This window comes from Mytilus edulis, chromosome 8, assembly GCF_963676685.1.
Source record: "Mytilus edulis chromosome 8, xbMytEdul2.2, whole genome shotgun sequence".
Taxonomy (NCBI): domain Eukaryota; kingdom Metazoa; phylum Mollusca; class Bivalvia; order Mytilida; family Mytilidae; genus Mytilus; species Mytilus edulis.
The window spans coordinates 76,770,562-76,795,333 of record NC_092351.1 but is presented as its reverse complement, the minus strand read 5'-3'; the positions used below and the strand labels follow the sequence as shown (position 1 = coordinate 76,795,333).

The following is a 24,772-nucleotide window of genomic DNA, read 5'->3' as shown; positions in this document are numbered from 1 at the left end:
AAATATTGATACGTAACAAAATTTCAGTAGTTTTGATACCTCCAGTTGACTTGTACAACAAAATTATTTGACCGCATCCACCAAAACTGACCAGATGTGCACTTTAATTGGTAAATCTATATACCCGCATAGTTAATCAGCCATATTTTTTATGTCAGGATTCAATGTATAATACAATCATGACAATGGACAGCAAAATTGCAATATAATAACAAAAAATTTTGATTCGCATAAATTATGATACCAGCATGTCCTCATTTTATTCAAAATATTGATCATAACAAAATTTCAGTAGTTTTGATACCTCAAGCTGACTTGTACAACAAAATTATTTGACCACATTACCAAAACTGACCATATGTGAACTTTAAATTGTAAATCTATATACCAGCATAGTATATGGGCCTTATTTTTAATGTCAGGATTCAATGAATAATACAATCATGACAATGGACAGCAATATTGCATTATAATAACAACAAATATTTGTTCCCCTAAATAAAGGGTGCCAATATGTCCTCTTTTTACTTAAAATACTGATACGTAACAAAATTTCAGTAGTTTTGATGCCTCCAGTTGACTTGTACAACAAAATTAATTGCCTGCGTCCACCAAAACTGACCATATGTGCACTTCAATTTGTAAATCTATATACCCGCATAGTAAATCAGCCATATTTTTTATGTCAGGATTCAATGTATAATACAATCATGACAATGGACAGCAATTTTGCAATATAATAACAACAAATTTTTGTTCGCATAAATTTAGGATACCAGCATGTCCTCATTTTATTCAAAATATTGATACGTAACAAAATTTCAGTAGTTTTGATACCTCCAGTTGACTTGTACAACAAAATTATTTGGCCGCATTACCAAAACTGACCATTTGTGAACTTTAAATTGTAAATCTATATACCAGCATAGTAAATCAGCCTTATTTTAAATGCCAGGATTCAATGTATAATACAATCATGACAATGGACAGCAATATTGCAATATAATAACAACAAATTTTTGTTCGCCTAAATTAAGGGTGCCAGCATGTCCTCTTTTTACTTAAAATACTGATACGTAACAAAATTTCAGTAGTTTTGATGCCTCCAGTTGACTTGTACAACAAAATTAATTGCCTGCGTCCACCAAAACTGACCATATGTGCACTTCAATTTGTAAATCTATATACCCGCATAGTAAATCAGCCATATTTTTTATGTCAGGATTCAATGTATAATACAATCATGACAATGGACAGCAATTTTGCAATATAATAACAACAAATTTTTGTTCGCATAAATTTAGGATACCAGCATGTCCTCATTTTATTCAAAATATTGATACGTAACAAAATTTCAGTAGTTTTGATACCTCCAGTTGACTTGTACAACAAAATTATTTGACTGCATCCACCAAAACTGACCAGATGTGCACTTTAATTGGTAAATCTATATACCCGCATAGTTAATCAGCCATATTTTTTATGTCAGGATTCAATGTATAATACAATCATGACAATGGACAGCAAAATTGCAATATAATAACAAAAAATTTTGATTCGCATAAATTATGATACCAGCATGTCCTCATTTTATTCAAAATATTGATCATAACAAAATTTCAGTAGTTTTGATACCTCAAGCTGACTTGTACAACAAAATTATTTGACCACATTACCAAAACTGACCATATGTGAACTTTAAATTGTAAATCTATATACCAGCATAGTATATGGGCCTTATTCTTAATGTCAGGATTCAATGAATAATACAATCATGACAATGGACAGCAATATTGCATTATAATAACAACAAATATTTGTTCCCCTAAATAAAGGGTGCCAATATGTCCTCTTTTTACTTAAAATACTGATACGTAACAAAATTTCAGTAGTTTTGATGCCTCCAGTTGACTTGTACAACAAAATTAATTGCCTGCGTCCACCAAAACTGACCATATGTGCACTTCAATTTGTAAATCTATATACCCGCATAGTAAATCAGCCATATTTTTTATGTCAGGATTCAATGTATAATACAATCATGACAATGGACAGCAATTTTGCAATATAATAACAACAAATTTTTGTTCGCATAAATTTAGGATACCAGCATGTCCTCATTTTATTCAAAATATTGATACGTAACAAAATTTCAGTAGTTTTGATACCTCCAGTTGACTTGTACAACAAAATTATTTGACCGCATCCACCAAAACTGACCAGATGTGCACTTTAATTGGTAAATCTATATACCCGCATAGTTAATCAGCCATATTTTTTATGTCAGGATTCAATGTATAATACAATCATGACAATGGACAGCAAAATTGCAATATAATAACAAAAAATTTTGATTCGCATAAATCATGATACCAGCATGTCCTCATTTTATTCAAAATATTGATCATAACAAAATTTCAGTAGTTTTGATACCTCAAGCTGACTTGTACAACAAAATTATTTGACCACATTACCAAAACTGACCATATGTGAACTTTAAATTGTAAATCTATATACCAGCATAGTATATGGGCCTTATTTTTAATGTCAGGATTCAATGAATAATACAATCATGACAATGGACAGCAATATTGCATTATAATAACAACAAATATTTGTTCCCCTAAATAAAGGGTGCCAGCATGTCCTCTTTTTACTTAAAATACTGATACGTAACAAAATTTCAGTAGTTTTGATGCCTCCAGTTGACTTGTACAACAAAATTAATTGCCTGCGTCCACCAAAACTGACCAATATGTGCACTTCAATTTGTAAATCTATATACCCGCATAGTAAATCAGCCATATTTTTTATGTCAGGATTCAATGTATAATACAATCATGACAATGGACAGCAATTTTGCAATATAATAACAACAAATTTTTGTTCGCATAAATTTAGGATACCAGCATGTCCTCATTTTATTCAAAATATTGATACGTAACAAAATTTCAGTAGTTTTGATACCTCCAGTTGACTTGTACAACAAACTTATTTGACCGCATCCACCAAAACTGACCAGATGTGCACTTTAATTGGTAAATCTATATACCCGCATAGTTAATCAGCCATATTTTTTATGTCAGGATTCAATGTATAATACAATCATGACAATGGACAGCAAAATTGCAATATAATAACAAAAAATTTTGATTCGCATAAATTATGATACCAGCATGTCCTCATTTTATTCAAAATATTGATCATAACAAAATTTCAGTAGTTTTGATACCTCAAGCTGACTTGTACAACAAAATTATTTGACCACATTACCAAAACTGACCATATGTGAACTTTAAATTGTAAATCTATATACCAGCATAGTATATGGGCCTTATTTTTAATGTCAGGATTCAATGAATAATACAATCATGACAATGGACAGCAATATTGCATTATAATAACAACAAATATTTGTTCCCCTAAATAAAGGGTGCCAGCATGTCCTCTTTTTACTTAAAATACTGATAGGTAACAAAATTTCAGTAGTTTTGATGCCTCCAGTTGACTTGTACAACAAAATTATTAGACCGCGTCCACCAAAACTTACCATATGTGCACTTTAATTTGTAAAACTATATACCAGCATAGTAAATCAGCCCTATTTTTTATGTCAGGATTCAATGTATAATACAATCATGACATTGGACAGCAAAATTGCAATATAATAACAAAAAAATTTGATTCGCATAAATTTAGGATACAAGCATGTCCTCATTTTATTCAAAATATTGATCATAACAAAATTTCAGTAGTTTTGATACCTCAAGCTGACTTGTACAACAAAATTATTTGACCACATTACCAAAACTGACCATATGTGAACTTTAAATTGTAAATCTATATACCAGCATAGTATATCAGCCTTATTTTTAATGTCAGGATTCAATGAATAATACAATCATGACAATGGACAGCAATATTGCATTATAATAACAACAAATATTTGTTCGCCTAAATTAAGGGTGCCAGCATGTCCTCTTTTTACTTAAAATACTGATACGTAACAAAATTTCAGTCGTTTTGATGCCTCGAGTTGACTTGTACAATAAAATTATTTGACCGCATCCACCAAAACTGACCATATATGCACTTTAATTTGTTAATCTATATACCCGCATAGTAAATCAGCCACATTATTTATGTCAGGATTCAATGTATAATACAATCATGACAATGGACAGCAATATTGCAATTTAATAACAAGGAATTTTTGTTCGCAAAAATTTAGGATACCAGCATGTCCTCATTTTATTCAAAATATTGATATGTAACAAAATTTCAGTAGCTTTGATACCTCCAGTTGATCTTTACAACAAAATTATTTTCCCGCATCCACCAAAACTGACCATATATGCACTTTAATTTGTTAATCTATATACCCGCATAGTAAATCAGCCATATTTTTTATGTCAGGATTCAATGTATAATACAATCATGACAATGGACAGCAATATTGCAATTTAATAACAACAAATTTTTGTTCGCATAAATTTAGGATACCAGCGTGTCCTCTTTTTATTCAATATATTGATACGTAACAAAATTTCAGTAGTTTTAATACCTCATGCTGACTTGGAAAACAAAACTATATGACCAAAACTGATCATATGTGCACTTTTATTTGCAAATCTATATAACCGCATACCATTGTACCGAGCACCTTAATGTCTTCTCCTGTTCACATTTTAGTAGGACCGTAAATGTACGTGTAATCAATAATATTGGAAAACTATAAATGCAAAAAATATTCTGAATAAATTGAGAATGTCAGAATTTCATCTCTTTCTTCATAATAACAGTCACATCATATATAGGAGTTCATGATGGTGTACGTGTAAAACAAAACTATTATGCCACATCATCAAAGTACCAACACTGACATGTGTGAATTCATTTGTACTATTCATGCTATTTACAATGATTTAATAAAAAAAATATACGAGGTTCTCTTCTTGGAATCTATAATGTCGGTTGATTGATTTTGTTTATAGTTAAACGTGGCAAGTGGCAACTATTTCATTAAAGTGCGCATTGAGTATAATTTTAGGACGTCCCATATAAATATCGTCAATGACAAATCTCTCGATAAATCTGACGAATTTGACGAGATTGTTGATAGTTTTACCCCACCGTATGCTTACGGACACTGTACAATTTCTATTAGAATATTCTGCGGGAAATAGAATAGTAAATCCAATGCAAACAAGTTGAATATCAATGAAATATCCATGCAAGTTTAAATGTATGCATAAAGTAAAATTTAGGAAGGGACAGGTAAACAACGGGGAACGAAGTAACGTAGACAATGTTGCCGATATCCCGTGATATAAGAATATTGTTCCGATGCGTTGGATAACCTTTCTACCCGCCTTCTAATAAAAAAAACTCTGTGTGATCGTATAGCCATTTTTTATTTATAAAAGAATACATGTTTATCAAATAAAAGAGAGCAATTGTATAATATCTAGTAGAGTCTAGCGAGTAAATAATAAATGATATCTGTTGAAAAACAACGCGAATGTTGTTTACATATTTTAATGAAAGCTCAAGTCTGATATGACAACTCTTATAACGATAATCTGTCATAAGCAGACCTGTCATCAGGTATGGTCAATAGCAGACTTGTCCACAGGTCTGGTCAAAAGCAGACCTGTCCTCAGGTCTGGTCAGGAGCAGACCTGTCCACAGGTCTGGTCTGAGACAGACCTGTCCTCAGGACTGGTCAAAAGCAGACTTGTCCACAGGTCTGGTCTGGGGCAGACATGTCCTCAGGACTGGTCAAAAGCAGACTTGTCCACAGGTCTGGTCTGGAGCAGACTTGTCGATAGGTCTGCAGCAGTCCTAAAAAAGCAGACCGTAGGTCTGGTCCACCAACGACGAAGTTAACTTGCTTGACTGCTTAAAAATTCTCAATTTAACTTAGAAAGCAGTCAACAAGTTAACTCTAAGTTAACTTTTGTCAAGGTTAGGACCGCACCCATCTGTACCTGACGATAACGTTGACAATAAAACAAATCTTGTTATCTGATCGTCATCAATTATAATTTGCACACAAGCAGCAAATGTGCAGATAGTATTTAAATAAGAACTATGAGTAGTATAAATTGTCATAAATAAATAGCAAACACAAAACTACGTATTGTTGACAATATTTGGCATATTTATGACATGGTAAAAGGGGGTTTAAGATTCAAAAATTGGTAGAATCTGATTGTATGGCTAGCCAAACCCCCGTTAATTTGGGATATCAAAGATATGTTGACAAAAAACAATACGCTTCAGTCATACAGTATTAATAAACACAAGACTACCCAATACGAAAGAAAACGTAATACAATGAGTGCAAAGTATACCATATAAAACGCAATCAACAATGCACATCTGCCATGAATTCACGACATCACACAAGTAAACTAAAAACGAAATAAACAGTACGCGTCAAATGAATGGATACACAAGCGACATGCTAATGTCTTAAGCGTAAGCCGCCAATTAAAACACACTTACCGTTTTAATTTGTGTGTTTGCATATTCGTATTTGTCAAAATTATAAGTTTAAAGTTCATATTCTTTTTTTTTTAAATCTGCATTAATATCTAGAAACTATCGTGTGCAGTATAAAATCAAATGTTCAGGGCGAAATGGAGATAGCTACAAAAAAATTACCATGCATGTTTTTACAAATGTACACTGTAACCGATAATCTCATAATTTTGATATGACAAATAGAACATAAGCCATTTTCCTATTGATTTTCTATTATGAAATGGTCTCGGTATATGTTTCATTTTAGTATGTTAAATTTTGCAGGCATGTATTAAACACTAATGTTCTTAATTTGACTGTAAATTCGTTCTATGGTGACCACAGCTTTTTATCAAAAATCGCGTCGACGTTATCAAGACAAATGTTCACAAAACATGATTGCTTCATTAATGGACCCTTTATTAATCAGAAGTGTGTGCTTGTTACCAAGACAGACACGTTAAAAACGTCAGTTGTTGTATCCTGGATTTTGTCGAAAGAATGGTTTGCTATGCAACCTCCAGTGGTAAATATAAATTAAAAGTATCAGTTCAATAGTTATACACGTTTCGATTGCCTCAAGCGTTTTTTATCTTCTTCTCCTGACGAACAGCTTAGCAATCAATAGATTTTAACATTATCAAGGTGATAGCAGTGTATTTTTTTTTGTCTAGGTACAATTTAGTTATTTACTTTCTGAACAAGAGCACTTCGTGCAATTAACCTAAATGACCCCGTGACCATTATTTATAATATCAGCTTAATGCATAATTCCTGAACTGGGAACGAATGTTTTACTATGTATGATAACATGTAAGTAGTTTCCGAAATTTCATTGTATGTGTTCTGAATGTTGTTGGATGCGTGTATGGTTACAGTTTTATTTTACTGTGGATTCATTTATATTCGTTGGATACCAATTTTCGTGGATTTCGTGGGTACAGAAGAACCACGAATTCAAATGTTCAACAAAATACAAATTTTGTTAAGGAATGAATGTAGACTTTGTCAAAACCACGAAATTAAATATCCACGAATATGTAAGTTTTCCTCAAACCAAGAAAATTGGTACCCACGAAAATAAATGAATCCACAGTAATACATATTGGGAAGGAGAAGCATTATCACAGTCACATAGTCACATTGTATTGCTTGAGTTGTTTGTTTTGAATAAATTCATACCTTCATCTTCTGCTGAACAGCTTAAAAAACAATGCACACCAACATTATCACGGTGACTACAGTGTTCTATATTGTTATTGAAAGAACAATTCAGAAATCTACTTTCTGAACCAGAACACTTCACATCATTCAACCAAATGATACCGTTACCATCTGTTGTATGTATAGGTGGATCCATAATTCCTGAACTATAAATACATTTAAGATACACGAGGTTAGATATTAGCTACTTTCTGTGTATGCATCTATATTATGTCAGGTCCCTTCAATATTCAGTGGAATACAGACCAGTATAACAACTCTTCGTACCATTTAAAGACATTTTTTTGCATCATCAACACCATTCCTTGGCTAGGAGGTACCCCAATTGATTGCACTTATCAATTTTGTCTTCTGTTTACTACATTTATCCAGAGGAAGTTTTTACATTATCTGGCAATTCTTGTTGACCATTACATTTTATGCCTAGGCTATGTTGAACACTATCAGTTTTGCGGTACCCTTAACATTAATAAAACATTATTAGAAACATAGTATGAAAAATTGATTGTTTTAGTCAAAGCGTTTAACACATGGTAGCAAGTGCATTATTCTTGTGAACCCAAACTACTATACTATTGCAGTTTGTATTTTTTAAACCAAAAACATACAGTAAAGTACTTCATATCAACTATACATTCCACACAAACATTATAACATGTTACAACCCTTTAAATGATGTTTAGAGTCATTTGAAAACAAAAAACATTTCAGTACAAAGTTATTCTAAGCAGTCCATGTTTAAATCAGTTTCTAAATGCAAACAACTGTTTAACAATGAAAGTTTATCACTTTTTGTTTAACATATATTTTTCAAAGCGTACTCCAATTAAACATTTAGCCAAACTGTATACAGTTATTTAAATGGTTTTAATGAGTCATTCAAACATGTTTCAGTACATAATGTGTTTAAGCATTCGGCGAATACATCAGTTTTGAAATTTAAGTGAAATGTAGCTGATAATTACATTCAAATTGTTAGATATATTATTTTGAACTGGAATTCTTCATTGATTTGATAAAATTTAGTTTTTTTGGGTTTGAATTGAGCATTTTTTACAAAACTTTAAATGTTATATTGTATATACCAATATCCGAGCTGCCTACAGGCTACTTCTGCATCAACATTATCAAAGTCTCTTCCACAGACTGTTCCCCATTCACCTTTATAATTAATTTCCAGTCTTCCTTGATTCACAGCAAAACCAGACATTATACGCAACGAACCTGCAATGGAGAATAATTAAATGAATAAAGCAGATGCATTTGTGTTCAAACTTTTAATATATCGTTGTGATTATTTGTTACACATTTGGTTATCCGGTTAAATTGTAATGTGTGTTTTTATAACACTTAACAAAAATTACATTCACAATTAGAAATATCGTGTTATCTGTATGCACATATTGTGACTTTCAAAAATAATTTAAGTCATATGTTCAATTAGAAACTTTAAAAATTCCATTTTGTGTTCTTAATTGGGTAAGCAGATACTATAGTCTGGCTCAAGGTTTGCTATCCGTCCAAAATTGCAATGAATTTTTTTATTTGTGCAAATATTTCTTTAAAACAGCGATTTTCTTAAAATAAAGAAAATAACAAGACGTTTCACGTACCTTGTGTCATCCTGAAAGTGTCTAAATGCGTGTTATTTGCAATGGTTGTCTATGTTTTTTTCCGGATGTTTTGTTTGGGAGAACAGATCTACGTCTTCAAAGTTAACGCGACGTTACGCAAAGTTATGAAAGGGACATAATGAATTTTGAATTTTCTCAATATACTGCTGAAATTTACCCCAAGGAACTTACTTTTAAATAAATCAAATGTATTCGGTAATAACTGTCCTTTCCTGGATTTAGATATTTCGGTTTTAAAGGGAAATTACACACTAAAATTTACGAGACGAGTTTTCGTGCCATATTGTTAATTTTCCATTTTTAGATGGTGATGTTCCTTTGACACCACCTTACGGTGTTTATATTTCACAAATTGTTCGCTAAGCTTGTGTATGTTGTGACGTTTTAGATTTTAACGAACGCAAACTATGTATTACTGGTATAAAGATTTGGTTTTGAAGTTTGGTTGTACCTGTAAAAAACTTATTTCAAACTAGATAGCACATCCTCATTCTTACGTAAACGTTGTTAGCCGTGCCCGGAAATAAAAAAATGATCCATGTAAACGTGTTGCTTCTTTAAATAAACTTATTCTAAAAGGTTACCCTTATTGGTTATTCAAAAATGTAATAAGGTCATTGAATATTGTTTTAATTGGTAAAAATATTGATTTTGTTATCAAAGATTAAAAGCTAACTAAATATTACTAGTATGTTATATACATTGTACATATACATTTTTATGGATCTACCATCCGTCGATACCTGTAACTTGGTCATGTTTTTCTCTGGCTGTTTATGACGTCTTTTCACTAAATCCATTGTATGTTGGATGTGTACAGATTGATTGTTTAGTCTTAGAGGCATGATTTTTTTATTAGTTGTTAGTGGCTTTGAACTAGCTGTCAGATAACTGTGAGTACTCTCATATCTGTTCATTATTTCTTTTTGTGTCGGGATGTATAAGTACCCGGCCACGTCCACTTGTATTTTATGTCTATCTGATGAGATAAGCCTTTTCAACTGATTTTTATAGTTCGTTCTTATGTTGTACTGTTACATGTATACCACTGTCCCAGGTTAGGGAAGGGTTGGGATCCCGCTAACATGTTTAGCCCCGCCACATTATTTATGAATGTGCCTGTCCCAAGTCAGGAGCCTATGATTCAGTGGTTGTCGTTTGTTTCTGTGTTACATATTTGTTTTTCGTTCATTTTGTTACATAAATATGGCCGTTAGTTTTCTCGTTTGAATTGTTTTACATTGTCTTATCGGGGCCTTTTATGACTGACTATGCGGTATGGGCTTTGCTCATTGTTGAAGGCCGTACGGTGACCTATAGTTGTTAATATTTGCATCATTGTGGTCTGTTGTGGATAGTTGTCTCATAAGCAATCATAACAATTTTTCTTTTTTATAACTCCCATAAAAAAACGAAACGTTGACTCTCACTTGCAACCAGCTATGAACTACGGGTTTTCGGCCAAAAAAAAAATACTGACAGATGTATGAAAAACAATCAGCTGGGCACAACTAGAAAGACGAAAGACGAATTGGTTATGGGAACTTAGTTGACCGATTCACATATTTCCAAGCAAAAAAATGTTATCTATTCTAGCGGCACGTTCTATAACCACGTATATAGTGAATTCCCCCTTTTTCCTACTTTCTAAGTTCTTTAAACATTGATAAGATTTATAAAATAGGCGAGACACGTTATCTATCAAACCCTAAGCCATTTTCATTTAATGAAATAGATTTTTTTTTAAAACTGCTGCAGGTTTATCTTGTTTATTTAAACACCGGTGATTTCTTTCATTAAATGTGGGGACAAATAGTCTTCAACATGTCCAAGCCAATTGTAATATTAAAAGAGTATATGGAAAAAATAATTGATAACATGCATTTTTATAAAGATGAATATATCGTTTGAATGGCTTCAGAAGCCAATTGTTAGCCCCTTATGTCTTGTTGTTTTGTACTTTGATTTAATAAATTGGGACCTCGATGATGAATTATCTCATTTGCACTCACTGCATATATTCATATATATTTTACACATCCAATTTGTCTACATTACAGTGTCAATTTCATAATAACTGAATAGAACTCGTTTTGAGTTGGCAAAATACAATTCCACGTTGCGGCTGTACTAAATAAAGATTCTAGTCTCAATCTGAAATTGCGCTGATTCTTGCTTTTATTTTTCACCAAAAAAAGATCAATGATAAAACATTACATGGAAAAACGAAGAATACATCAATGTGCGGGCGGTCCTGAAGTTTTTAAATTTTTAGATGCATCACTAAGTTCATCTGCAAAAGTGATAGGAAACACATTAAATATGTAAATGATGTTGGACTCTAAAGTGCAACGGGGACGCTAAAATGCGATGGTCACGCTAAAGCGCGTTGGTCTACGCTAAAGTCCGATGATCTCTATCCGTTAAAGTGCCATGGTCCGCGAAAGTATAGATGTACGAAACGTAGTTGTATTAAGACGTTGATAGTCGTTTATACACATCGATAAAGGACATGCTTGAAGATGAAATTCAAAATGGACTCGACAAAATGCATATTCAATTATTAAAATTAGGTTTACCTTAAAATATTGTCGATTTTATTGAAGAGTATAATCGTCGGTAAAATTAAGGTACACGTTTCTAGTGTAACTCATAAATTGTCCATTAAAATATCAGTGTGTACGTTGTAGTAAAATACATGTGTTAATACTCGCTACGAAAAAGGGGAAATCTCGAACAACAACCCCTTTCTCTCATATTTAGATTAAAGCATTTAAAAATAGATTTAATCTATTCTGAGTCTCTGACAATGACCAAAGTTTGTATTTGAAACTGACAAGGGGATGTGTCTACATTAATAGGCTATATAAACTGCAAGCTACATCAAGTATCCCATACGCCCTCGTCCTGAACATGCATGAAATATTTGTCACTGAACGTTAATCAACCAACAGTCAATTCAATATGTCCAAATTGTTTAAAATTCATTTAAAGGAAACATAGTATTTTTGTGACACCTACATTACCTGTTAAGGAATTATTACTAGGTAATCTTCTAAATTTAAAAATAGTCACATTAGACTACAAGTAAAGTAAAAGCCTATCGCATTAAATGTTATATTATAGCAAACTAGATTTTGCAAAAAGACTTGTTTTTAAAATTACACCCCTTTAAATTTGTTTTTTTGTTCCATCGCCCTTATAGTGCTAAACCATCGCACACAAACAACCATCGTAATTTTGCGTGAGCCACCATCGCACTTAAGAGTACCACCGCACTTTAGAGTCCTACAAATATACCCAACATGCAATGAAATTTAAATGCTAAAAGTGAAATAGGAGATAGTTAATGTCAGACTACTAAAATTTCCTACGCGATTTATTTTTTGTCTGCACAAACACCAATGAGAAAGCCATAGAGAGAATAACAACTTTATATAAACATGCATTCAAAATCAGTTACTGTTTCTGATTTTGATGGGCGTGTCTGCTCCATAAACCGCGAGGAAGAAGATGGTGGAGAATGGTTTCGCTGATTGGTTGACCGAATGTTACGCAAAAAAGCGAAAACTATCGAAAAGAAAAACACAATAACGACTCACTGTTGTTACTAGGAGACAAAAAGTAGCCGGCATAACAAAGTTTAACCTCCGTAAGGATCGGAATGTAGGCGGAACATGCTGATCAATGGAGCGGTTGGTAAATAACTAATGTTAACTGAATTGGATGGACAGTTTTTCGATCAAATACTTTAACTTATAGTGGTGAAAAAAATAAAGTTTTTAAAGGCGGACCCCTTTGAGCCAGAAACATATAATGTAATAATCATTTGATTTACACGGTTTTCCTACTCATCAAAAACTCCGCCAATTCATAAAAAATCTAAGGGATATAGTTCATCTACTGATGTGGTTACACAGTGTGCTTAGTACATTAAACACGATATTTTAAAAATATTTCAAACTCGAATGTCGATTTCCTTTCCACATGGCAAATGTTGAATTAGCTATTCTTTTTCTGTTTTTTTATTTTAAAATCAAATATAAGTATGAAAGACTTTTTTAAGTACAGTAAAATAATAAACTTATTCTGACAAAAATGCAATCTTCGTAAGTTTTGTAGGCACTTGATATCATGTTTTTTTTCTGAGAAGAGAAAACCGCAGAAATATGAAATGTTCACAAAGTTTTGACAAACCCATACCTTCATTTTCTGAAGAACAGCTGAGAAAACAATGGACACCAACATCATCAAGGTGACTGCAGTGTTCTATATTGTTATTGAAGGAACAATTCAGTAATTTACTTTCTGAACCAGAGCACTGTACTTCATTTAACCAAATGACACCGTTACCATTATGAGTGATTCTAGGTGGACGCATGATTCCTGAACTATAAATAAATGAAAGCTCTACATGTAGTGTTAAATATTTGAAACTTTTTTATTGGGATATGTCAATTATTTTGAGTATTCAGTTGAAATCATGAGAACAGTTTAATCATTGATTGTGCAACGAGAACTGTGTCTATGCATTTATGCCGACACAAAATTGTTTCAATATTAATGCACAGTTTCTTTTGACTTTGAAGAAGGGTCTGCAGTTACGCATGTTACGTAAAGCTATAGACGTATATACGTTCTTAAATTGACACTCAACATTTTCTCGGTAATTAAAATGCATATTACTCAATGTTATCAAAAACTAAAACATCTTGTTAACTATCATACTAAAATGCTTTCCGACGATCAATAAAGCAGGGGAAGACTACACAAGACCATTACTAGCGTTAATGTTGCATGTAGCCTTGTCAAAATTTGATCTGCTCTAAAACATATTTTGTTTGTTATAAAACCTCTTTTGCTATTAACACACATACGTATCGAGACATTAAGTATTGAAATACAATGTCATTAAACAACACAATACAATTATTCCCGTCTCAAAAGATGACATAGTCCTGGTGTCTTACCTTGAAAATTGCTATTACGTTACGTTCCTACAACCCCTAGGATTTAACACAGAATCTCAGAAATTTCCTCCGCAAAACAAAATAAAAATGATAGCAAACACGAACCACTATTAAAACAAATTCAAGATATGTTTTAAATTATGTTTGTAAAGCTTTTTATCATATACTAAATAAAATCTAATATATTTGAGGATTAAAATAACAAAGTTATATGAAAAAAAAAACGAATGTCCAACGTTACAGTTATGAAAAACTGTTTTAACTCTTTTATATAGTGATATTGTATCTTATTCTCTGATTTCTTGAAACTTAAAAAGAACAATGGCATGTGTCGGTTCTTTGCGTCGTTTAAGCCATTTTTATTCCAAATGTCATTTTAATCAGTGGCTGCATACAACGCTGGAATACATAAATGTCCGACGACGATCTTCGTTAACTCAACGCCTGAGTGCATAAAGCAGAAAATGGTTATAACGACTAAAACAATAACAAATGATTAATAGCATCTGCCAAAAAATACAAATATTTGTCTCATTTTTCTTGAGTTCAAATGTTGCAGTGTCTATAGAATATTATCTACACAGTCGTTTTTCAAGCGGTAGCGATTTTGTATAAGTTATATATAATTTATCAAAACAACAGTTAGATACACGAAGAGTACAACCTGCACTTATTCTTTTTTCCGACGTATTTGGTATATTTTCGGTTTGTGCACCTAGAACTTAGGGACGCTTCACTATGGCAACAGACTACGCATGCTCGAAAATCCTTTCTGTGATTGGACAAAATGATGTCATGCAGGGTGATTTGGTTGTGTTTGAAAAAACGTCTCGAAAATTATATCGTGATGGAAAGCAAGTGAAAAACTATAAATATTTGAAAGATTTATATTTTTATTAAAACAATTGTTTCTCCAATAGCCCTTTGCATCCATGACAGCTGTTTATTCGGGACAATTATATAATTATTTAATTTTTAATTTAAACTTTGTTGTACGAACGTACATGACTTTTAGAACGCACCTACGCATGTGAGATTTGCGCGGGGTTTTGGTGAATGTAAACAGAAAGAAATTACTTATACTTCCAATAGTTTCTAGTTTTGTTAACCATGAATTGAGTTTAATGTAAACAGTAGTAAATGTATATTTGTTTCTTTTAATGTGCACTAGATTTTTTGACAAATAAAATGTTTAGGTGTCATCACAATATTCTTATATACTATTGCCTGAATATAACTAGTAGACTTAGTAAAGTATTTCTTGTAGTAACATTCAGATGGAAATTGTATTAAAGAGGTCCTGCATCATAAAGTCATTGTGCTTCTGACGATTATCGAAATGATAGTTTTAAATATACTCAAATTTAAATTCGTCGGATATCTTTTTTAAAGATAGTTCTTGTTTTTATTAGCAACATATTTGGGTGAAATAAAATGCTTCCACACATTACAAAAAGGTGACTGATTTATCCCAAAGTCTGAAAATGTAAAAAAATCCAACAAAAAAGCTAAAGTTTCAATCAAATGTTCATAATATTGAAAACAAATTGTGTGGTAAAATTTTGAAAAAGATGTTGATGGCTGCAGAAACAAAAAGTAATAGTGCATGTTGCTATTAACTCCGACCGACATAGGTTAAGTTTCTTTATTTTTTATTCATCGTTAATAAATATCACTGATGATTCTTACATGTATGTAGACGAAACGCGCGTCTGGCGTATTGAGTAATAATCCTTAAACTTTGATAACTAGTTTATTTTTTTAGTTTATATTGCAGAAGTATTCCGAAAATAGATATTTCTAAGCCGTCACTTTAGTAATGTACATTTACCAATTTAAAAAAAACTTAATACAAGTCCACAGAATGTTTTACTTCGCAATCTGTTCTGTTATTCATGATATAACTGTAGTGATGAAAGTTATTCATGTCCAACCAAAGTCGGAACTTTTCGTCAATATAAACATGATAAAAGAGATACGAAATATAGCAAATAGACAGTCAAGTTCAAAAATCGAAAATAAACTGACAACGCCATTGCCAAAATGAAAAAAAAACCAATATAAATATTAGTACACATGACACTGCGAAGAAACAAAGGCATAATCAACACAAACCTCAACACAAACTAGGGGTGATATCAGGTACTCCGGAAGGGTAAGCAGATCATGCTCAACGTGTGGCACCCGTCGTGTTGCTCAATAACACATCCGGTAAATAGTTTAAAACGGTAGTTTACATACACGAAAGGGAAGCACGGGGATATCGTATCAATTTGGGGATATATAAAAGATGCTGCTGGAATATTGCTACTTTGAAATGGAAAGTACACAATTTGAAAGCTGAAATCATTTCTTTTGTCGTTTTTTTTTTTAACGGACCCTCATTATCATTTTCTAGATGTAAGTCAAGATTTGAGACCGACTTAACTGTATCTGTTGTATCCTTTATCTTTAGTTCGATGGGTTAGTTGCGTTGTGGACAAAGTTGTGCATGGAATAGAGGTTATTGAAAAAAGACTAATTACGAACAGCAACGACAACTTATTAAATGAATTATTAAAACAAGGAATTATATTAGCCGTTTTTTGGCGGACGCGATCCAGGAGTAGATTACTATATTTTAAAAAGTTAAACAATTTAAGCAAGCAACTGTAGATGACTTGGGAAATAATTTTCAAGCAAATTTTCAAGTAATTGAAGGGGTGTGTTTCAACAAATGAGGTGAAATAAAAAATATGGTAAACATTATTAAATCGATGTCCACAACATGAAATTATTAATGAGAAAATGACATCACAAAGTGACCAGAACCAGAATCAACCAACAACATAAAAAATGAATAACACTTCTTTTTCGACGCTGCATTTTAAGTGCAACGTCGTGGTGTAATAAAAACATGCACAACGTTGCAATTGTTAATTGGTAATATAAGCGTCGGGATATTTTGATGGTTTTCTCTCAAAAGTCATGCGTTTTATTTTGGTGTGTGTAATTTAGTGTGTCATTCAATTGTTTTTTTTTTTGTATTTGTTACAACAGAAGTGAGCAAGTTCATTCATATTTACCTCTATGTACCCTTTTATTGACAAACTGTCATTGAATTTGTCAAACGAAAACACGACAAAGTCAACCTATTGAAAACAATTGCTGCGGATATCGTAAAGCGTGGTTAAAAACTTTAATAAGTTATGAAATAAAAATCTTAATCATTAAAATCACTTTTTAAACTATAAGCATTTTTAAAGAAGTACAATATGTGGAGAACGTATGTAGTATGCATCTAAAGATCATCGTTTTTGACCTGGCATTATTTAAATGTGCAATACAGATGTGTTTCATGAGTACAACAAAAAAGCCGCTGTATGATACTTTAATCGACCAGATTAACTTTTTGAAGTTAATGCGTAAGTAGATGAATATTCGGTTGTTTGGTATTGATGTTTATTCGTTAATATTGAATTGGACAGGGAAAGTGAATATCATTGTAAAGTGCACTTGGTTTTCAGGAGTGTTTATTTTGTTTTGTTTTCAAGTCAATGTTGGTTATTTTGTTGTAGACGTTAAACATACCAATATCCGAGCTGTTTACAGGCTACTTCTGCATCAACATTCTCAAAGTCTCTGCCACAGACTGTTCCCCATTCTCCTTTATAATTAATTTCCAGTCGTCCTTGATTCACAGCAAAACCCGACGTTATACGCAACGAACCTGCAGTAAAAAATAACTTAAAAGATAAAGCAGTTGTTTTCCATATGTTCCATGTGAAGTGATTCAAACTGGGTTATATTGTTGATATATGTGGTCTAAACATTTAGCTAACTGGGGATATCGTAGTTTGTGTTCTTTTAAACTTAAATGTCAACCTCCGTTACAAATGGCATATGTTGAATATGCTATTCTTTTTTTGTCCTGGATTGACAAGTCTACAATAACTATTTAAGGTAAGGTTTGCATGAAACTTGGATTTTTTTCTTGGTGATATTATATCAATATAATACATCATTTTGTTCAAAAAGGGCTACCCAATCATTTAATGAAAAAAAAATCGAACATTGCTCGTCCCGTTTTTTCAGATGAAAAGCTCAACATTCTGATTTTTAACGGTTTTTAGTGGGAAATATATTTAATTTCATTTTAAATAATAATGTATGCGAGTGACTATAAAAGAATAAAACTGAATAAAACATGTAGAAATATTTGTGGTTCATTCATTAATAATAGATTTGAATTAAAAATATTATAAAAAAAATCCTATAAACAAGATTTTTTAATTTTTTGTTTAAAAAATCCCGTTGCCATGGCAACAAAAAGCCAAAAATATCCCTTTTTCGGGTCCATCGTTTTTGTAAAAAACTGGAAATAGAATTAATTATTTGCATTATAATGAGCTAATCAAATTAGTGTGTCCCCGAACTCGTTTTTACGTAAATGATAGTTATATGTGTTTATCTGGTCATTCCTGTAAAACACAAATCTTTTTTTGTTGATCTGCAAAGAAGAAAGTCATATTAAATAGCATCTTTTTTTAAAGAATCATTTTGTCTTGTGAAACTTTGGGATCGTTCATAATCAATAAGAGAAAACAGTGATTAACTTTTTAACTTTAAAAATCAATGTAGGATACAAAAAAAAAATTCAAATGTTTGGGGATGGGGATGGGGGGATAAAAGTTGCTGCAAGTTTTGTTAATTTTACATCGATTTTACATATACCCGGGCCCATATAGGTTAATCAATTTTCCCAAATTGAGTTATGAGGGGGGGGGGAAGGGTAAGTGAACAAATTATATGATTTTTTTTTTATCCTACATTAAAATTTTGATGTCGTCTCTTAACTTTTATGCCCACAACTATCAGTCGGAAGGACAGGTGTTTAACTTGGGTCAAACTTGTGTAATACATGTACAAGACTCTGATTTTGAAGGAAATTCTTATATTCTTTCCGTGCTTTAAACTGTAATATTTTAAATCTGAGAAAAGCATTCAAATTGCCATTGAAAGTAATGAAAATTGTTTCATTGCCCCATGTTTGGTAAATTGTTTGTATGCAGCAATTAGATGAAAAAACATCAGTTTTGACTATAGTAAAGTCATTTACAGAAGCCGTGTTTATTCCATTCATTTGAATCTAGACATCAACAAATGTTATTCAAATATGATCAAATATTTATGACGAAGCAGGGGAAAGCCTTGCAAGAGAAAGATAGATTACTTGTATGATTTGTCTTATTGTTACACATGATATTCAGATTTGGAGTCTTTGACCAAACAAACAAACTACATGATCCTGTGTATGATAAAATACGAGACAGACGATGTCCTTGGAATACAAATGACCAGCCGTATATGCATTGTTGATATTAAAAAAAAGAAATGCAGTTATGTAGACCTGTAATATGAAAATCTTCCACATTTTAATAAATTATAATCAGTTCAATAATGTTCACAGGACTAAAGGCATTGTAATTGAGGAATCCCCATCGTCAATTGGCGATTTGATGTTTGCAAATGCAGTTTTACTGTCCACGCATAGGGAAGACAGTCAAACAGAAATTTGCGACCGTCAAATCAAAATTGATCGTGGCTTCTCTTCAATCACAGTTATATTATTATGATTATAATGCATTACACAAAGAAATAATATGTTAGAGAGTTTGGAATAAATGGATAATGTGTCCATGGGAAACTGTTGATACCCCCTCTTACATAAACATGAAACATTATAAAGCATTAGGTATTTTTTTTACAACATTTGGTAAAAGCAAACTAAAGTTGGAGAACAGAAACGAAAAATTCAGAAAACAACCTCATAAAAATACTCCGAGCGTTGTCACTACTTTATTATTATCTCTTATATATACGGAGAAAGACTGGAAACTAACAATTTCCCGGATTTTATAATGAGTCCGTGCATGTGTAGAGACACATATTACAATGCCATCCTTGTTTTTAGAGGTTGTAAAATGTCCAGTGGCAAATACTTCAGACATGTCAAGGACGACACAATACAATAGTTGTGTCTTAATGCAGCAATACAAAAATACTATTAGTACACTCCGTCAGCTGTAACTGTTACAGCGATTGATAAAAATAAAATACATTTCGAATGATGTAAACGCGTTGGTTGTGTGCGTATTTGCGGAAAAGACCAAGTTCAACATTCAGTCATTCGTAAAAACTATGCAATAAAATAATCTGAGAATATATGCATTCTCTATAAGTAAAACACATGGCGCATTATTTTAAATTTTCATTCAATCCTGAGTTTCTATGATTTCTTTTTATACTGTATAAAAATCGGAATCGGCGTGCATCAGACTTACAAACTCAATAAAAAGACAGTTTAGCAGTCAGTGAAAATGTGACCGTGGTTTTTGAAGCAGAATAAACAAAACTTCTATCTTGTGAAACGACAAGATGGGGACAAGCCATAAAAACACACTATATCAAAACGGACGTACACTATGATAAGTACATTCGGAGCAATGTACAAACAAACAAGGATACAACTCAGTGCCCCTTTTGCTACGGTGGGGGCATACAAATGTACATTTATGAAATAAAATAAAACTCCGCGAAACTTCATGAATTGTTTTTACACAAAGACGTTATGGTTAAACCTGACGTCATATAGATGAAAACTAACAAACTGAAGATCATAACGTTACTTGTACGATTCAAATTTTGATAAAATAACATCAAAACGACGATTTTGAGGTAGGTGTTGTTTTATTTTCGATGATATTGTAGTTATCGAACATTGGTTAATCAAAGCAATTCAAAATGGCGGGTCCCACCTTTTTTCAATTATTTGAATTCGAGTTATCTCCCTGTGTACGCAAACCTTACCTTAAGATACTTTAAGTAAATTTGCATATAGATTCCTGAATCAATTACTAGTATATTAGAAGCATTTTTCCAACCAACAACAAAAAGGTTCATTTTCAAGTACAGTAGAAAAATAAACATATTCTGACTAAAACGTAAACTTCATTAGTTATATGCAGTCACATAGTATCATGTTGACCTGTTTTTTATTTCACCGTTTCTTTTACCAAAAACTCGTGATAACGTATAAATAGGAAACATTCTCAAGGTAATAACGCACGTGTGTTACTGAAGATATAGCTTGCACTCTAAAATGCAGGCATTACTAAATTGTAAGTTGTATGTACATGCTTACAAAACAGAATTGTTAGCGACGACGTTCTATATAGGATGTTGTTTCGTCTAGCAGGATTGTAACCGAAGATCAGTGTTATATTGCATAAATATTGCGGAAGAGTAACGGTTTAAAAGCTACGTAAAATCCACGTGATTGCTTAATGGGTGTTTTTCGTACAAACCCATACCTTCATTTTCTGGTGAACAGCTTAGAAAACAATGAACCCCAACATCATCAAGATGGCTGCATTGTTCTATATTGATATCAAAGGAACAATTCAGCAATCTACCTTCTGAACCAGAACACGTTACATCATTTAACCAAACTACACCGTTGCCATTATGTGTGATTCTAGGTGGATGCATGATTCCTGAACTATAAATAAATGAAAGATATCTAGTGTTAGATATTCGATACTTTCTGAATTGATTCAGCAACACACTAACATGTCTCAATACAATTGTACAATTTTTTGGGTTTTTTAAAAGCCACTGCAGATATGTATAACTAAACACATATATATAATGTATTAACAGTTAAAAACAAATGTTGTTCATTACCATTGTCAAGTGTATTCTTATGATCAATATAGCAGGGAAACATAATACAAGTATTAACGTTATTATTGCATATATCAAATATATCTGCTCTAAAACATAGTTTGTTCATTACAAACTATAGGTAATTCTTTTTTCCGAATCAACCTGAACGATACCATGTTTCAACGAATAAAGGCAACAGTAGTATACCACTGTTCAAAATTCATCAATCGGTAGAGAAAAAACAAATGCGGGTTACAAACTTAAACTGAAAGAAACATGTCAAATACAAGAGAAATACGACCCAACTGAAAACGTAACACACAGATAAACAAACCATAATGTAACAATGGCCATCGTCCGGACTTGGTACAGGGCGTTTAATGGAAAAAATGGTTGGTTGAACCTTGTTTTGTGGCATGCCAACCCTCCTGCTTTAATGGCAGTGTTAATTATAATATTACAATTACAACATTACACGACATTGTTACAATAAATAAAAAGATGAATGAGAGAAAATATAGGACAGAGAAACAAACGATTAATAGCCATTCAAAGGTAACAGGTTAAACAATATTTGTATACACCAAACGCGTGCTACGTCCACACACAACTATGCTCACATGTAAAACGTTTGAAATAACTACCAAGTTAAAGATTGCCGAGGACCAAAAGTTCCAAAAAGTTGTTAAGCCAGGATTATCCGCCTGGGACGAAACATCGTCATATCAAGAATAATACATAATTTTGCAAACAGTTTTTTTTCATAAAATGACTATTTAAAAGCTATGCATTATTAAACTGAAGTAGTGACTAGGTATAGAATTAAAAACGAATAAATAACAAAATCACAGCCCAGTTAGCTATAGGCAATGCAACGCTTAAAGTGCTGTCATTTACAAAATATTAAAATATGCTCCAAAGCATAAAATAATGACCTATTTGAGGTCAATATTTTTCCCGATAAAAATGAAAACTATAATTTACTTTAAAATTATATTCGTCTTTTAGTTTGTTGTTGCCGATTTGGGAATTTATTTTCAGTGATAGGTGTAAATCAACCGTCGTTGGCCGCATATTGGTTAAAAAATTAATAACGTGAAGTTTTGTTGTTGAGGATCTGCTTACCCTTCCGGAGCACCTGAGATCACCCCTAGTTTTTGGTGGGGTTCGTGTTGTTTATTCTTTAGTTTTCTATGTTGTGTCATGTGGTTATTAATTTTCTGTTTTTCTTTTTCATTTTTAGCCATGGCGTTGTCAGTTTGTTTTAGATTTACGAGTTTGACTATCCCTTTGGTGTCTTTCGTCCCTCTTTTGTTAATGTATTTCTACCAGACAGAAACATTATTGTATATGTGCATTGCATTTTAATGTAGTCTTTTAAAGAATAAAGCCAGATTTAACATATTCGTGTGTAAGATTTTGAAAATCTTATTGAGACAAACTGAATAGGTTGTTTGATTTTTGGTTTGTTGGTTAAAGTCTAAAGGCAAATATTCATGGATGTTCAAGACGATACACACTGAACAGGAAATAAAACTGTGACTTACATGTACTTATACTCGACATCGTGTCATTTCTTATCTTTTTAAAAATTATGCATACATTTTACTCCATCAAATTATCAACTTTTAAGATATTCGTATATTCTATTAAATAACGTTGACGTGACTCCCAATAGGGTCGATTGGGAAGGGTATACAATTATATCATAATTATCTGGTAAAAACATGGACTGCTATTCAAAAGACAATCTTTCTGAATATGTCATCCAGTTGAATTTAAATTGTTAAAAATTTAAAAAAAAAAAACGCGATAGATGTGTCATTACACATACAAAATAAACATACTCCCTTTAATATGAACTAAGTTGGTACAATAAATTACGTACAATGTGTCTTGTATTTGTCATACACTGTTCTTAAATGGTCACAATTCATTTCTGTCTTTCTTCATGCAGTTGCAGTAATATTTTTATTTTGTATGGATGATCAATTTTAGAAGGTGATGTACAGGTCAATTATTGAGTTTTATTTCATATTCTAAATGAGGCGTAGTGTGTATCAAGACATGAACGTTTTAAACAGGAATATCCCACTTTAGATAGATAAAATAGGATACTTAGTTTTGCAAATCTTTATAAAAAATAATATTTTGTTGACGGTATATATAAGTCAGATAATGCATATTCATAACCGAACTATTGGAATGCAAAGTATATGACACAGAAAAATAAAACTATTCCCGTCTCAGAAGATGGCATGGTTTGTTTTTTTCAGCTTAAAACGTACCTTTTGTAAAGGATTGAACATACGTGTTGAATCAGTACTTAAATTTTAAAGTCATGTTTATAATGATGAAACACAAACTTGAACTTGCTTTTAAGATTCACCAATAATGTTTGCATAATCAGACTTCATACTTTTTTGTATAATAAATTTGTTCTATCAAAATAGGATGTTACATGCAATCATCTTTGTCGTCATGTTTTTAACGTAATACTCACCAATACCCAAGCTGTTTGCATGCCACTTCTGCATCAACATTATCAAAGTTTTTATAACAAATTGTTCCCCATTCCCCTTTATAATTTATTTCAAGTCGTCCTTGGTTCGCAGCAATACCTGCAGAGATACGCAAACCACCTGCAAAGAAGAATTATTCATCTACATAAGATGAGTTTTTGTGGTAATCGCTGCTTCGAATTATGAT

At 32.1% G+C, this 24,772-nt stretch overlaps 1 protein-coding gene across 1 annotated transcript in view; it reads right to left on the bottom strand.

Moving 5' to 3' along the window:
• Nucleotides 1-24,772, bottom strand: part of LOC139486284 (scavenger receptor cysteine-rich domain-containing protein DMBT1-like) — a 69,247-nt gene that overhangs the window by 31,842 nt on the left and 12,633 nt on the right. Inside the window, exons 7-12 of the mRNA XM_071271092.1 lie at nucleotides 24,567-24,705; nucleotides 21,709-21,896; nucleotides 17,927-18,065; nucleotides 13,590-13,777; nucleotides 8,838-8,976; nucleotides 7,711-7,898 (exon numbers count right to left, since the gene is read on the bottom strand). Coding sequence (XP_071127193.1) covers nucleotides 7,711-7,898; nucleotides 8,838-8,976; nucleotides 13,590-13,777; nucleotides 17,927-18,065; nucleotides 21,709-21,896; nucleotides 24,567-24,705 — 981 coding nt within the window. The remainder of the gene's footprint in view (nucleotides 1-7,710; nucleotides 7,899-8,837; nucleotides 8,977-13,589; nucleotides 13,778-17,926; nucleotides 18,066-21,708; nucleotides 21,897-24,566; nucleotides 24,706-24,772) is intronic.